Raw genomic sequence first — 16,555 nt, forward strand, 5'->3', positions numbered from 1 at the left:
TTTCGCCTTCCCTAAACGAGCCCTAAACAATAAGCCCTTAGTGGACACATCCCTAAATGGTGGCGGTGCTAGAGGCATAAAGCTGCCATTTCCATATATTAAACAAAATTGCACTGCTGCTGATCCACACGACCGATTATCCTCATTTTCAAACTTCACTTGACCTGTAGAATGAAAATGCGCTTCTTTTGTAGAATTTGGTTCGAAATTACACGCTCTATCATAATCGCAAACATTTGCTGACGTCAATTCCACATTTTAAACCCCACTGCTGCTGAACTTGATTCTCGGATCGAATCGGCGTTACACGTTTGATATTGTTTGGGCTAAGGACCCTCATTTTAATTTTTTGCTAAAAATTTTTTTGTTACGGACCCTGATCACGCCCCGACTCAACAAAAAAGAAGTTTTTCCGAAATTCACTTAAAAACTAAGAACGCACATCGATTCAGTGACCTATTGGGAGCTCAGAACATCATTCAGTAAAATCGGTCAGGTTACTTCCCAATACAAAATTTTTCATTCCTTGAAATTTCATGAGCCCCGCTCCCCTTCGAAACCGTTTTGGCACAAAAGTTTGGTGAGTGGACATATTTTGATCTTATAGTTAGATGTCATACCTTTCCACCGATACTCCACTCAATATATTTCATGTGAGAAAAATCAGTTTGTTGACTTGAAAATTGTCGTGAAGTTCGTCAACTCGGTGAGTGACCATATTTTGATCGAAGTTAAATTGTATCTTAAAGTCAGAGATCATTACTTTCTAATGATAACCCACTCAATATGTTTCATGTAAGAAAAATCAGTTTGTTGACTTGAAAATTGTGCTGACAAAAACTACCACTTTCGCAACGTGTTGCATACAACGTTTTCTGCAACCAGCTGCGAAAAATGAACTTTTGAAATGCAAAACATAACTCTGCCTTTAACATACATTCTACTGTATGAACGAAATATTGTATGAACGATCAAGTAGACTGCATTTATGTACGCTTCAAAAATTGGTTCACTGCGATTGTATGTATATCTCAATAGCCGAATGGTTAGAGGTGTTGCTCGATAAGCAATGGGTTTTGGTGTCGGTGATTCGAAATTTGGTCAGGACAGAATTTTTATTTACAGTTAATGGTTCAGATGTTCAGAAGTAAATCCATTTCACCACTAGTGACGAAAAGCATATATGAAAATCCAAATCACGCATGAAAAAGTTCAGTATTCGCAGCGCAGTTACAGAAAAATATTTTTTTTAGTTACGGACCTTCATTTTCATTTTTTTCTCAATTTTTTTTGTTACGGACCCTCATTTTAATTTTTTCTCAAAAAATGTTTTTTTGGGTTACGGACCAATTTTCTACCGTTAGACCCTGACTTTCAGTCAAGGGAATAAATTGATAGTGAGAATACCAACTATTCTCGGCAAATTTGATCACTTTTTCACTATTTTCTAAAGAGAAATACATGCCGCCCTGACTTTATACTTTCATACTTCGAGTCGGGGTCGGGTTTCAGTCTCATCAGGTTTTGGGCTATCGGGTTTCGAAAATTTAATTCGGGCTGGGTTTGAATCGGGTCTCGAAAATCTCAGGGTCTGAGTAAATTGTTTTTGTTGAACATACATAACACAAATACACTATATTCCGGTAGTTCCCAAAGTCCTAGGAATCCGCATGTTCTTGAGGTTTAATTAGACAAAAATACAAAATTTAAATTATTTCAAAATAACTTTTCATACCCTCGCGCTCAAATCGATCGACCAGTGTCGCAGCATAATATCCTTTTTCCAATTCCAGTCCAACATTCCAATTTGTTCCACTACCTCCCATAGGCAATAACTTGATAAGCACCCAACCGCTACCCTTTAGCTTATAAATGGCAATTTGTTTGATTAGAAGGGTCGATTCGGTGGCCGTATCCAAATTCCTAACGTAAAACTTTTGGTCCGATGTGATATTAACTTTTGGCCGGGGAATCGCAGCGATAGATATGTTTGCATAGAGCCAGTCGAAGGACGGCTGCAATGCCGGTTGTGAGTAAATGTAATTGGCGAAGAAGTCTACCGTTCCTTGTATGTTGTCGCGGAACATTTTTGCACTGTACATTACATTGCCCCATGAACCTCGTACCCGATTCGCTGGCTCACGCGAAATTTCAACCTAAATACGAGTGGAAGGTAATTCGAAGTAGCAACACGACAAGTTGAAAGCATTAAACCTGTCGCCGAATTTCATCCAATGGCCAGGCATCCGTGTCAACTCTAGTCAAATAATTTCCCGCCATCACCGGACGAACTAATGGATTTTGAGTTGCGGCCACCCACCAATTCAACAGCAGCGGATAGCTTTGGGCTGGCGGATCAATTCGCCAGTATAATTGCGGTTGTATCATGTCGACCCATCCTTGTTGCATCCACAGCTTTGGATCGCAGAAAATTTGTGAGAATTGATCGAAGCCTGAAAGCATGCAAACAAGCGTCAAATGATGGCTTGAGTAGCTTGAGGTGACGATGCTGTTCATAATTGACGTCTGCATTCAGGTGTGGTTTTTCGGAGGACACAAAAACCGGACAATGAGGAGGGTCAAGGATACACCGAAAAGCAAACGTATTTTATGAACAGAAAACATTCCCTGGAGGGTAAGACGTATATCCTCTGGTGTCACACAAAGCATGACCACCAATATTTACCAGCAATTGGTGGTGGCATACCATCAGGATGCCCGGGACGATAGATACCAAATGGTGACACGGAAAATTTGACCCAGGGCTTAATGGCATGAATCTCAGTATTCAGTCGTCGGACGAGTGTGTTAACATTATTCCGTCGCCAGTCATCTTTGGCCATTGTACCACCGCCGGCCCTATACGCTGCATAGGTATTGTCGTCCGGGAAAGTCCAACCAGCCACTGGATACGGGTAAAAATAGTCGTCCATATGCAATCCGTCCAAATCGTACCGCCGAACCAAATCCAATGCAACCTGAGCGGTCCGGTCTTGAACGACTGCCGCCCCGGGATCCATCCACAATAATGTGTTGTACACGTACGCATATTGGGGATACACTCGGGCCATATGGTTCGGCGCCAGGTCGGTAGATGTTGGAGATAAATTTGCACGATACGGATTGATCCAAGCATGAACCTCGATGCCGAGTGGATGGCATATGCTGATTAGAAATTGTAATGGATCCCATACGGGGGAAGGCGCCCTTCCGTTTTGTCCCGTTAAGAATCGACTCCATGGTTCTATGTTTGATTGATAGAGGGCATCACCGGCGGGTCGTACCTTCATTCAAAACAAGTTGATTTAAATGGCAGATAGACGTGTCTTCATAAATAGTTCATACCTGGAAATATACGGCATTCAGTCCAGCCCGACTGATTTGTGCTATCAGGTACTTCAATTGGTCTTGCTGTACGGTTACAGACGCTGTTGGCGACAGAGGCCAATCGATATTGTAGACCGTTGCGATCCAAGTTCCCCTATGCTCTCGCGTTGGCAATTGTACGGTTTTGTTAGCGTAAACGGTTGTACAGCAATACACCACCAGCAGTCCGATCACATTCCATCGTATTAACATGATAACAGTTTTCGCAATAAATGAATCTTATTGTCAGTAAGTCGCAGCGGTCAATGATAATTAAAGCGCCTCATTTACCTTTGCTATCTTCACATTGTTAATCGCAACGAAATAGATATCATTGTCCAAATGTACGGTAGTTATCAGCGAAGTTATCAATGGGTTGCCATTATCACTGAAGATTCAGTGGATTTATCGTGATTTTGGAATGTGTTAATTGAAAGAAAATAACGTTACAGCCGTCGTCAAGACGGTATCAGATTCAAAATCAACAAAAAACTCTTAAAGGGTTAAGGTGACTCAAGTACTTGTGTCTTATTTTACAAAATGTCTGATATCACTAGAGCTGACGCCTGCGTCAAAATGGGATTGCATCTCAAATGTGGCATATGATTCAGCTTTCATCTTAAGAAAACTTTATTTCAAGAAACCATTTATGGAAATGAGGTGGTTTCGTCAACCACTTATCCAATTTCTTTTTTTTCTTTTGAAAAATTTTCTTTGGTAAAATGTTTGAGCTCAGCCGTAGAGGCAGAATAAATGCCCCAAACCGTATCAGGCATTTTGTTAGTAGAGACATGACACGGATGTGACACTATTCACATATATTTTATGTCGAAGCGTCTGGGGAGTGAGATATTAGGACCTGCGTCATCTTCTCCTTCAATTTTTTTTTTACTGATATTAGTTCTTTCGTAAGATTTTGATATGATTTGTTCGTTTAGAGACCTCACTAACAGCCTTTTTCGACCAATAACAAGTGCAGTCCGGCCAAATGTGACTTTTGAACCACGCCTCGAAGTATACAAATACCCACTGAGATAATTGAGGTGCTTAATCGATATCTAACTTCTAAATGTGGCTAGCCTACAGTGGAGGAATTATAAGAAGTTACATATTCAAAGTTATTAATCCTACTTAATCCACAACTAATAGAGTCCACAAATTCAAAATTGATTCACTCACCCTACACGCACACGCAAAAGGAGACATAACAAAGCTGGAAAATTACCGACCCATAAGCCTATTGTCAACACTCTACAAGTTGTTTATGAAAATCATTACGAAGAGGAACTCTAACAAGTTCGACTTCTACCAACCTGTTGAACAAGCTGCTTTCAGATCTGGTTTCAGCACAAAGGACCATTTGCAGGTGATGAGAACGCTTATTGAGAAGTGTCGTGAATACAACATCGACATAGTCTTGCTATTCATAGACTTCGAAAAAGCTTTCGATTCAGTGGAAACATGGTCGATTTTGGACGCATTAGTCGAATGTAGAGTAGACTCAAGGTACTCCAACACAATTCGATATGTGTACAAAAATGTGCTACTTCATGTATAAAACTTCATAAGAGCACGGAGAAATTCAGAATTGGCCGGATGTAAGGCAGGGTGACACCATTTCACCGAAATTATTCACGGCGATTCTGCAGAGTGTTCTTAGGAAGTTAAACTGGAGTAAAATGGGAATAAAGATAAATGGAGAGTACCTGAGCAATTTCCGCTTCGTTGATGACATTGTACCAATAGCAGCGAATCTAGGTCAGGCTCAGCTTATGCTACAACAGTTAAGTGAAGAGGCAATCAAAGTTGGCCTCTAGATGAACTTATCGAAAACAAAAGTCATGACCAACATCAGGGACGATAGAGAAATCAAAATTGGTGACACTGTCATTGAACGAGTCGACAGCTATGTATATCTAGGACATAAACTGAAGTTAGGTCTCGACAACCAGACTGCAGAAATAAGACGTAGGATTGGTCTTGCATGGGCAGCGTTCGGAAAACTCAGACTAATTTTCAAAATCAACATGAATAATAGTCTGAAACGCAAAGTTTTCGACACTTGTGTCCTTCCAGTGCTCACTTATGGAGCGGAAACGTTAACTTTAACGAAAGCATCCGAATATAAATTGAGAGTGACACAAAGAGCCATGGAACGGAGTATGCTTGGAATAACACTCAGAGACAGAATGACGAATCAATGGATTCGACAACAAACCAGGGTCGTTGATGTCATGGAAAGAATAGCATCTCTGAAATGGAGCTGGGCGGGACATATTGCAAGAAGGACAGACGAACGTTGGACCAAAAAGATCATGAACTGGCGACCATATAAAAGACGAGCTATAGGTAGACCACCAGAGAGATGGACAAACGGAATTAAGAATATTGCAGGTACAAACTGGCAGCAAATGGCAATGGATCGTACGAAATGGAAAGAAGTTGGAGAGGCCTACATCCAGCAGTGGATAGAAACAGGCTGAAAAAGAAGAAGAAGACACGCACATTAATGGCGCCACTGTCTTCTAAAGTGAGTAGGGTGGCTGGATCTAAATAAAACGTGACATTTCTCCGATCAAATCGTGCTGGACAAAGATATAAACGAAAACGGTGACGAAGTCCGTTACCACAATTCCGACATTGGTGAACGGTTCTCGGGTCCTATCGAAGACCGACCTGAACACTGGTGACGATTACATTCCAGGAACACCAGAATTCGATTCACTTACAACAACAAGCTCAACGACACCATCACGCTATTAGCTGTTAATTAGGGGTTTGATGAGCGTTTTATCAATAATTTTGTAGAAAACTCGGAGTCGCTCAATTCAATTTCATTTAATGCCAAATTAATTTCGACATCAATTTGATGTCATCATCAGTGGCTGAAAACATCGTTACAATAAGGACACATTTTTCATTGAAAATTACAGCGCAATATCCTACCTCGAATGTTTACAAACTTAGGACTACCATTGACACATAAGTGTTTCGTCAAAATTCATTCCAATGCTAAATTACAAAACAAAACATTAAAACAATTCTCAAAGAAAACACTAGCTTAGCGATAGTCACCTACTTAAAACATGGTCACGAATAAACAGAATAATCGGTTAAATCCTACGGTTGAATAAATTAATTTAAAATAATAGATCGACTGTCGATTAGCAAAAACAAAACATTAACTGAGAGAAGTTTAAACAAAGCAAAAATCCTGAATGAGTCACTGATACCAACTAAAATTGAATGAAAAGAACTCAGAATTCCCACTCCTCCTACAACTCCTAAAATTCATAAAATGGACCAAATCCTCCTAAAATCCTCATAAAACTCCTAAAACTCCTAAAATGACTTTCGAACGTTTAAAGTCAAGCTTCAATAAAACTGAAAAACTAGAAAAAAAACATGAAATTTTCTTTAAAATTGCGCATCAAAGAATTTGAACGTGTGATTTCGACTCGACATCACCAATTTTTTACTACAGAGTGCGTTGCAAATACTCTTAATGACAATTTTTGTTATTCAATATTATCTCTTTTGTTTAAAAAAAATTTGATTCTTACAATAAAGACACATCAAAGTAGGGCAAGTTCTACATTCAATTTCCAACATTGTATACGATTACGATACGGAAATGAATCCAAGCTTTTTTTTACGTTACGATTTGGCAACGGGTTGTTGATACATACATAAATCTCGGATGAGGACAATTAAAAATTAATAAAACTCTTGCGGGTTAAGACTAGACCTAACAGCCAGACAATAAAAATCACAACTCAAGAGCATTATTATTATTATTATTAGCGTATGGTTTTATTAGTTCTCGAAATCGTACAACATTTTACAATTTAGTCAAAGGAAATGGGGTAAAGTCACAAGACACAAAATTATACAAAATTATTATCACAGTCGTAACGTTTGAAGCCATCTTATGGCACTCTCCGTCAGGTCCTTGATATCCTTGATGTCTCCGTTATATTTGTAAAGTGGGCAATGTAGGAGTAAGTGCATCATCGTTTGATGTGGTTCACCGCATGCACAACTCGGATCACTGACGAAATTCCATTTAAAGAGCATATCATTTCAGTTACCGTGCCCAGTTCTGAGACGGTTGAGATTGGTCCAAATTCGACGAGGGAGTGAAAACTCTTTAGTGTTGGTCCTATGCGCATCGAAGTCAAATATCGGGCTTGTAGCATTCGATTCGAGCCACATTCTCTTCCATTCAGCTCCGGGATCGAATCCGTTCGAATAAAGTGCTTTTGCTGTGCTAGCGGAAGGTTTTCTTGATTTCAGCCTTTCAACGATCGGAATTTGTACGTCGTGGTGTAACGGAATTTCGTCGTTATCTATTACCTTCGTGAAAATGCTTCGCAGTGCCTTTCGCCGTCGGATCGATGGTGGAGCAATGTTGCTTAACGTTGGTAGCCAGATAATTGGGGTAGAGTTGACTGTTCCGGTGATTAGACACATGGTTTTGTTGAGTTCGACGTCTATTTTTGCTGTGTGGACACTGTTGAGCCAAGTCGAACAACAGTATTCAACGCAGCAAGACTCAAGAGCATAGTTAAGCTCAGTGGCGCCGAGTATACGGGGGCGAGGGGGGCGATTGCCCCCTATGGGAAAGCTTGTGGGGGGCAGCGCCCCCCATGAAAGGAAAAGTTGAAACTACAACATTGCAACATATTTATTAGAATATTTAATACACCAACACAACTGAAGTCAATGGTCAGAAACTCCTTTTCCAATGGCCACTTATCCTTTCAAATTCACAGTTTCAATTTTTCCTCACCAGCTTTCTCATGTAACTATAGATGCAATTTTTAAAATCCACATTTTCTTTGAATGCAATGATCCACAGTTTTTCAAACAAAATCGAAATCTGACGATACAATTGCACATCATGTGTGTATCCAAAATCTTCTATGTAGACTGCGATCAAACGTAAATCCCAATGTTTTGACTTGTTAACTGGGCACGTATTTCGATGTAAATCGTGAGATTTTAGGTGACAAAGTAATATATATTATGTACCTGTTGCCAAGATTGTTATTTTGACGTGTAGGACATTATTGACAGAGCCGAAGGCGTGGGCAATAATGCCTACACGTCAAAATAACAGTCTGGCAATAGGTGCATACCATATTTTATCTGTCGAGAAAAGATATATCGAGATAAGTAAAAACGCCCTAGGGAGATAAGCTCGAGATTATCGTTCTAGATAGATACAAGAAAATTCGCTGTGCGTTGAACTAATAATTGTGCTTTAGTTTTAGTCTCTGTCGTAATCAATATAATACAAGCTACAAGTGAAAAGTGAATTTCTGAAAAAAGTGTTGTCTGTAAACAGGGAATTGATATACTGGGACAAGAAATTCAATTCTTAAAAAAATTAAAAATGAAAAATAATTCTGATTATTCTGATGTAATTTAAAAATTTCATGTATCGGGGCCGAAAATGAGGGAGTTTTGAGATTTTTCTCGGGTTTTCGGCCACTTAAAATCAATCGTCCAAAACAGAAACACAAATAATTATTACATAGACTTATAAGACAAAATCGCAATCCCTCTTAATGTTTCCGAGGCAAAAAAAAATTGAGATGGTCTCTGCAGTCCAAGTTGAAATAATTTTTCGTGGGACTCTTATGAATCATGAAAAATTTTAAACTTAAACTGTCGAGGCGACCTCAACTTTTTTCGACGCAAATAGAGTTGAGGTCTACTCTGCAGTCTAAGCTGAAACATTTTGTCCAGGAACTGATATGAACAGAATTTTCCGTCACGAAACTCCTTTTTTATGAAAATAATGTCCGGTGTAGTCGTTGAGATTGTGTCTTTGCTGCAGATTTTGTAAAAATAAGAACGTCTGACGTTCCGTGAAAGGAGTAATTTTCTATTGTAGACCCGCTATTCTTGAAACACAAGTTTATATCGGCAGAATCGATAGAATCGACTTATTCGTTTGATGGATTTATTCATGAATGAGAAAATGATCTACAGATTATCGATAATATCAATCGAAAGAAATTATCGATTATCGATAATCGATAATTATCGATAAGCATTATCATTATCGCCCATGCCTATTAAAGTGGTAGATTGATATAAATAAATTGGAACTTTACTTAAAATGGAATGATCTCCTGTGGAGCCGATAAAATTGTATTTTGCGACATTGTTCTATACTCGAATTTTTTTTTTTGAAAATATCAATTTCTTTTTTTGGGGATATCAAATTTAGTTATAGGGGGGTTATAGATGGGGGTTATTATTACTCAGTCAACTCGACGTGTGAAGAATAGATTTTCTAATGATCTACAATTACTAGGATTTTACGAATTGGGACTAAAACAAAAAAAAATAATCTTGCCCCCCATGGGAAAAACACAAGTCGGCGCCTCTGGTTAAGCTATACGCTAGCCATCATTTATTGTTCTAGAAAATAAACCAATTATCGCCTTTCCATCATTTATCATTTTATTAAACAAACAAGAGCAGGGATACTTAGACTTTGATGAAGATTCATACAAAGATGTGGATGGTCAGGGAAGTAAAGATACAAATTATCATTTTCAAAATCATTTAAAAATAAAAATTGAAAATCAAAAGAAACAAAGTACACAAATTAAACAAACAGAGCTGTAAGCTCTTCCTTTTCCCAGGGTTCCCGTAAAGCGCATTTTAGGTTGTGACATGGTTTAATTTTATTTATGTGCCTTATCATTGTGAAGGGAATCTGTTTGTTTGGATCGTTGAAATCTGCTTGGAATCAGGTTCGGATAAAGTATCGAGAACTTGATTTTCAGTATACTCGTTAGTTGTTTTACGTGTGGTTACGTGTGGTTAGAGTTGTGTGTTGTTGAAGGATTAAAATAATAACTGAAGAAGTTTTTTAATGCATCTCTGTGGAAGGTTTCTTAATGCGTCTTTATAAAAGACTCTTGTTGATTTCATTTGATTTTTTAAGAATTTTTATTTTCAAGTGTTACTGAACTAATAGGTCATTTCGCCATTCTGGACAGAAGCTTTCCATAAAGCTTTCTGTATCCTTGCAAACCGTTCTTTTGACTTTTGACCTGCAAGATATTACTATCTCGATGGTATGTACGTATATATATGAGAATTCTCGGAGTTAGCTTAACATTGGCTGACGAGTTGCGATCCAAAGAACCCGTATATGACGAAAATGTGTCTTTTGAGTACTCTTTGGAAACAATTTTGGTCTTTCGAGTTAGTTAGTTGCCAAATTGCAACGTTAAAAATTGTGCTTATAAAGAAGCCTTAAAAGAAGAAAGAAGTTTGTAAAACGTTTGTTTTGGCAATTTTCGAAGGTCGACGTTCTCAGTTAAATTCTTTTATGCATTAAAATCTTCTAAGATACAGTAAGTCATCCTAAAATTATCCAAAAATTAGTTAAAAAACCTCCTAAAATTCTCCTAAAATTTTCTAAAAAACCTCCTAAAATCCTAAAATTAGGAGGCGTTCGAAGTAGTGGGAACATCTGATTAGACACGAATTTCAAATGACGTTATTGTAAACAGTCGAAAGCATTACACAGTCCATTTGCTTATTCAGACTGTTATTTGTCTTTTTTACCGCAATCATCTCTAGAATATCTCTTCTCTTCTGGTTAGTCTCACGGTATACAATCTTTACATCATCCCATAATGGTATGTGACTGGTGTTGATAGCATGATCACACAACGCACTATGACTGTTGTTCTTGATACTGACATTGTATTTGTGTTGGTAAATCCTGTCTTTGAGAAGCTGCACGGAATACACCAAAAAGGATTGATGTAACTTGGGTGTCGGATCTTTCAGTTTACTGAAAATCGTTCTTTTCAGTGTATTCTCGCCTTTTCAACAGCATGATGCCATCCTTGCAAACAGTTCTGAGTTTTTCAAACAAACCTGAACTCGGACTGCTGAACTGAAAAATGCAGTCAATGAACAGAAGGGCAATCCAAATTCAAACAAGAGAAGGTCCGTACAAAAGTGCATAGCCTTCAAAACTTACAGTGAACGACATCTCAAAAGTCTCATATCTTATGATCTCCACGTTTTCAATGAATTCCACACATTCCACACTCTGTATCAGTATGATCTGCTGTGGTTGCCAAGGTTGTATATTATTAGGAGGTTGCGCCAACAGCCTTTTTCGTGGTGGCTTGCATAGTTTACAATTTGAAGACAAAAAGTGGTCGTTTTATTTACATGCGAAAAGACGACCCAGACATTGATTGTTGATGTTTTTGTAAACAACAATGCAAAGTCTTAACTTGCGCATTTTCTGCACACACATTTACACTTATGTTACACGCGAATTAAATTACATTTGAACTCACAAATTGTACACAAACATTAAAATTAAATTTAAAGAAATCAATTAGAAAATGCAAAACTACATTAGAATCACAACACAACTGACTGACAGTTGCACAATGAAAAAAAAATCATGTACCAAGGCATGTCCATTGAAAGGTGAGGGTAGATCCGTTTGCCAAATTCTTGTTGGAAGACAAGTTAAAATAAATGCATCTCTATTTTATCTGACAAAAATTTTACAACATTTTCATAGTGACAGTCACTAAAAGATTTCATTTGCTCCATCCATAAGTTTTGTCAATTTCTGAAACAACACAATTTTTACATTTCGTTCTGCTTTCTTTGAAAATTCATATTGACAAAATAGCTTTGTTCCAAATAACTGTAAACACGAATTTTGTTCTGGCCGAACCAGCACGATTTCACCATAGAGATCGGTTTCATATAAATATTGATGAGGTTGTATCTCTATGGATGAAATTCGACAATCATATGGCCTCGGAATAAACCTATAGGATTGTCGTGTGACGTCTAATGAAACCAAATAAATTACCGCATCGACTTAGATTTTTAATTAGATGGTTGCGCGATTCACTGTCACAGTAAACGAGAAAAGGAAATGACCGCAACTGTGGTATTATTTGTATTTAGGTGAATTCTCCGCAGCTGTCACTTCTTTTTTGAGTTAATGTCACAAAGAAGAATTCAACTTACTTGAAACACAACACACCAGCGACCATTTATTTTTGATTTAATGTCACCACGAAAAAAGGCTGTTGGCGCAACCTCCTAATAATATACAATCTTGGCAACCACAGCGGATCATAGATAGATAGAATAATAAGTGGGCGGAATATAACCTGCACCTAAGCCTCAGATGGGCCTGTTGTGCTTCCCCACAGTTACTTAAATTCTTTTGGTTCTATTTATGAATTTAAGGATGTCTGCTGGAGCAATACTCCATATTGAGTTGTAATTGATTGTATACGAGCCTAGATGTGTTGCTCTTGACTTGATATACGCTGGACAATGGCAAAGGAAGTGTTCTGTAGTTTCAATATCGCCGCACATGTCGCAATACGGGTCAGTCGATATACCTATCGTGTGAAGATGTTTTTTCAAGGTGTTATGACCTGTTAGAACGCTTGTGAGCCTTTTAATATTGGATCTACTGAGCGACAAGAGATACTTAGTATTTTTGTCGTTTATTTTAATTGAGTTTCTGGCTTGTCGTGCGGTGTTCAATGAATTCCAGTGATTTTTGAACTTTTGAGCTTTCCAGTCCGATATTATACGTTGGAGAGTAGAAAATGAAACTGCGGTTGCTGGTTCGGGGCCATTGAAACGAGTACTAGAAGCTAGTCTTGCTAGTTCGTCCGTTTTTTCGTTACCGGCTATTTTTGAGTGACCTGGGACCCAGATAAGTGAAATTTGGATAGATTCCGACAATTTTTGAATAGTGTCGCGGCATTCAAGTACTATTGCTGACGAAAATTTATATCTCATTATGGCTTTAATTGCTCCTTGACTATCTGTGCATATGACGACAGGTGGGGAGTTTGAGACGCAATGTTTAAAAATGTATCTACAACATTCAAGTATTCCATATATTTCTGTTACGAAGACCGTAGTATACTTGCCAAGTGGAATGAAAAGTTCTTTTCCCATAGTTGGGCAAAAAATTCCTGAGCCGGTCATGTTATTGCAACGTGAACCGTCCGTAAATCATGATACCTTATCACTTAAACCCAAGTCAGAATTTGACCAGGGTTCACACGCCGGGATATTGACACTGAATGATTTCTTGAATCTGTAAGTTGGCGTGATTAAGTCACAGGGCATGTTTAGTTCTGGAGATTCATTTATCATTGTTTTCCACAGTTTTGAGTGACCGAAATTTGATTCACAGTTAAGAAGGGAGGATTGTTTTAGTCGTAGAAGAGACGCTCGGGCAACCGATTCTATGTGGATGTGTAATGGTTCAATGTTCAGTAGCGCTTCGAGCGCTGCGGTTGGAGTTGTCTTCATAGCAGAAGTGATACCTACGAGAGCTAGCCTTTGTAGTTTGCTCAGTTGAGTTTGTACAGTCTTAAGCTGACACCTTGGCCACCAAATAACGGCGGCATAGCAGAGCCTGGGTCTGACAATTGAAGTGTAGATCCAGTGAAGAACCTTAGGGCTGAGTCCCCAGTCGTTACCGAAAAGTCTACGACATTCCCACAGCGAAGCCGTGGCTCGTTGGATAACGTAATTCATGTGGACAATCCAGTAAAGCTTTGAATCTAGTAAAACTCCCAAGTATTTCACGTATTCTGACAATTCAATTTCTTCGTGAAAAAATTTTGTTTTTTTTTAAAACCGATGACTTTTTTCTTACGAGTAAAAAGTATCAGTTTAGTTTTGCTTGGATTCGCCGTTTGTTCATTACTTTGACACCAGGATTCAATCAGTCTAAGTGCTGATTGCATTGCGTCTGATATCGTTGATACACAGATTCCTACTAGAAGTACTGAGAGGTCGTCAGCAAAACATTGAGAGTAATATCCTGAATCGTTTAGGAGTGTTAAAAGGCTGTCTTTAACTAGACAGTAAAGCAGAGGAGGAAGAATTCCACCTTGGGGACACCCTTTAGTTACAAATACTTCAACTTTTGAAGAGTTAAGGTAACAAGTTACGATGCGATCTTTGAGCATCTTCATGATCCGTGCAGTAGTCGTATTGTCGATGCCGTGTTCGAGGCACGCTTTTTTAATGGCTTTGAATATCATATTGTTAAAAGCTCCATCTATATCGATGAAGCATCCGAGAGCGTATTCATTTTGACTAAACGCTTTCTCTATCCTACGCGTAAGGTGATGCAGAGCTGCTTCTGTTGATTTGCCTGGCTGATAAGCAAATTGCCGAAAGTGTAACTTGAACCGTTTAAGTACACCGTCTCTCAGGTGTCGATCTATTAATTTCTCTAGTGATTTTAACAGGAAAGACGTTAAGCTTATTGGTCGGAAAGCTTTGGCCAAGAAGTAGGACACCTGTCCCAATTTTGGTATAAATACTACTCGGACTCCTCTCCAAGATTTCGGAATGTGTTGGAAACGAATGCTGGCGGTAAATATTTCACACAGTAGGTCAACTATTAGGTCTTGGCCCCTTTGTAACAGAGCTGGAAAGATTGCATCTTCGCCTGCTGATTTGTACGGTGAGAAAGTCGACAACGCCCATATTATCTTTTCCTTCGACACTATTGACTTGGGTAGGTTTGGGTTTGAAAAAAGAAATCTTCAAATTAAGAGACAAAACAGGAACGATCCAAACGGATCGAAATGCGATATTAAACATTGCAACAGAATTTTATGAGAATTTGTTTTCTTCAGCAAGACAGAGCCCAACGGAAGAAACCGAAGATAGACCAATAATAAGAAACGTGGGATCGGAGGATATGCCCGACATAACTGTTGATGAAGTCAAGGCCGCAGTAGCCGAGATGAAAAACAAAAAGTCTCCCGGAGAAGATGGTGTTCCAGTGGAAGCCATTAAACTGGGTGGAGACTCCTTATTAAAGGCAATCACGGCTTTGTTTAATCAATGTCTCCAATGGGAAGAAGTACCAGAAGCCTGGGAAAATGCGGTAATTACATTGCTGCATAAAAAAGGAGACATAACAAAGCTGGAAAATTACCGACCCATAAGCCTATTGTCAACACTCTACAAGTTGTTTATGAAAATCATTACGAAGAGGAACACTAACAAGTTCGACTTCTACCAACCTGTTGAACAAGCTGCTTTCAGATCTGGTTTCAGCACAAACGACCATTTGCAGGTGATGAGGACGCTTATTGAGAAGTGTCGTGAATACAACATCGACATAGTCTTGCTATTCATAGACTTCGAAAAAGCTTTCGATTCAGTGGAAACATGGTCGATATTGGACGCATTAGACGAATGTAGAGTAGACTCAAGGTACTCCAACACAATTCGATATGTGTACAAAAATGCTACTTCATGTATAAAACTTCATAAGAGCACGGAGAAATTCAGAATCGACCGAGGTGTAAGGCAGGGTGACACTATTTCACCGAAATTATTCACGGCGATTCTGAAGAGTATTTTTAAGAAGTTAAACTGGAGTAAAATGGGAATAAAGGTAAATGGAGAGTACCTGAGCAATCTCCGCTTCGCTGATGACATTGTACCGCTAGCAGCGAATCTAGGTCAGGCTCAGCTTATGCTACAACAGTTAAGTGAAGAGGCAAGCAAAGTTGGCCTCAAGATGAACTTATCGAAAACAAAAGTCATGACCAACATCGGGGAAGATAGAGAGATCAAAATTGGTGACACTGTCATTGAACGAGTCGACAGCTATGTATATCTAGGACATAAACTGAAATTAGGTCTGGACAACCAAACTGCAGAAATAAGACGTAGGATTGGTCTTCCATGGGCAGCGTTCGGAAAACTCAGACTAATTTTCAAAATCAAAATGAATAATAGTCTGAAACGCAAAGTTTTCGACACTTGTGTCCTTCCAGTGCTCACTTATGGAGCGGAAACGTTAACTTTAACGAAAGCATCCGAAGATAAATTGAGAGTGACACAAAGAGCCATGGAACGGAGTATGCTTGGAATAACACTCAGAGACAGAATGACGAATCAATGGATTCGACAACAAACCAGGGTCGTTGATGTCATGGAAAGAATAGCATCTCTGAAATGGAGCTGGGCGGGACATATTGCAAGAAGGACAGACGAACGTTGGACCAAAAAGATCATGAACTGGCGACCATATAAAAGACGAGCTATAGGTAGACCACCAGAGAGATGGACAAACGGAATTAAGAATATTGCAGGTACAAACTGGCAGCAA

The 16,555-nt window shown here is 38.8% G+C and overlaps 1 protein-coding gene and 1 long non-coding RNA gene across 2 annotated transcripts; both read right to left on the minus strand.

Moving 5' to 3' along the window:
- Positions 1 to 1,638: 1,638 nt before the first annotated feature.
- LOC119084739 (glycosyl hydrolase YngK-like) lies at positions 1,639 to 3,646 on the minus strand. Its single transcript, XM_037194811.1, has 4 exons — positions 3,346 to 3,646; positions 2,687 to 3,284; positions 2,215 to 2,453; positions 1,639 to 2,156 (listed from the first exon to the last, which is right to left on the minus strand). Exons 1-4 carry the CDS (start codon positions 3,577 to 3,579, stop codon positions 1,707 to 1,709), a joined length of 1,521 nt encoding a protein of 506 aa, XP_037050706.1. The 5' UTR covers positions 3,580 to 3,646; the 3' UTR covers positions 1,639 to 1,706.
- Positions 3,647 to 6,208: 2,562 nt separating this feature from the next.
- LOC119084753 lies at positions 6,209 to 6,375 on the minus strand. The gene is made up of 2 exons (XR_005089134.1): positions 6,313 to 6,375; positions 6,209 to 6,251 (listed from the first exon to the last, which is right to left on the minus strand). It is a non-coding gene; the product is annotated as an uncharacterized LOC119084753 (long non-coding RNA).
- Between the last annotated feature and the right edge of the window lie 10,180 nt (positions 6,376 to 16,555).

This window comes from Bradysia coprophila, unplaced genomic scaffold (assembly GCF_014529535.1).
Source record: "Bradysia coprophila strain Holo2 unplaced genomic scaffold, BU_Bcop_v1 contig_93, whole genome shotgun sequence".
NCBI lineage: Eukaryota > Metazoa > Arthropoda > Insecta > Diptera > Sciaridae > Bradysia > Bradysia coprophila.

Excerpts from the sequence above, each read along its gene's own strand:
- LOC119084739 (XM_037194811.1), bottom strand. The coding sequence starts at position 3,579 with ATGTTAATACGATGGAATGTGATCGGACTGCTGGTGGTGTATTGCTGT. Across the intron at positions 3,285-3,345 it reads TGAATGCCGTATATTTCCAG|GTACGACCCGCCGGTGATGC; the intron begins GTATGAACTATT and ends TTTTGAATGAAG. Across the intron at positions 2,454-2,686 it reads TATGCCACCACCAATTGCTG|GCTTCGATCAATTCTCACAA; the intron begins GTAAATATTGGT and ends GCATGCTTTCAG.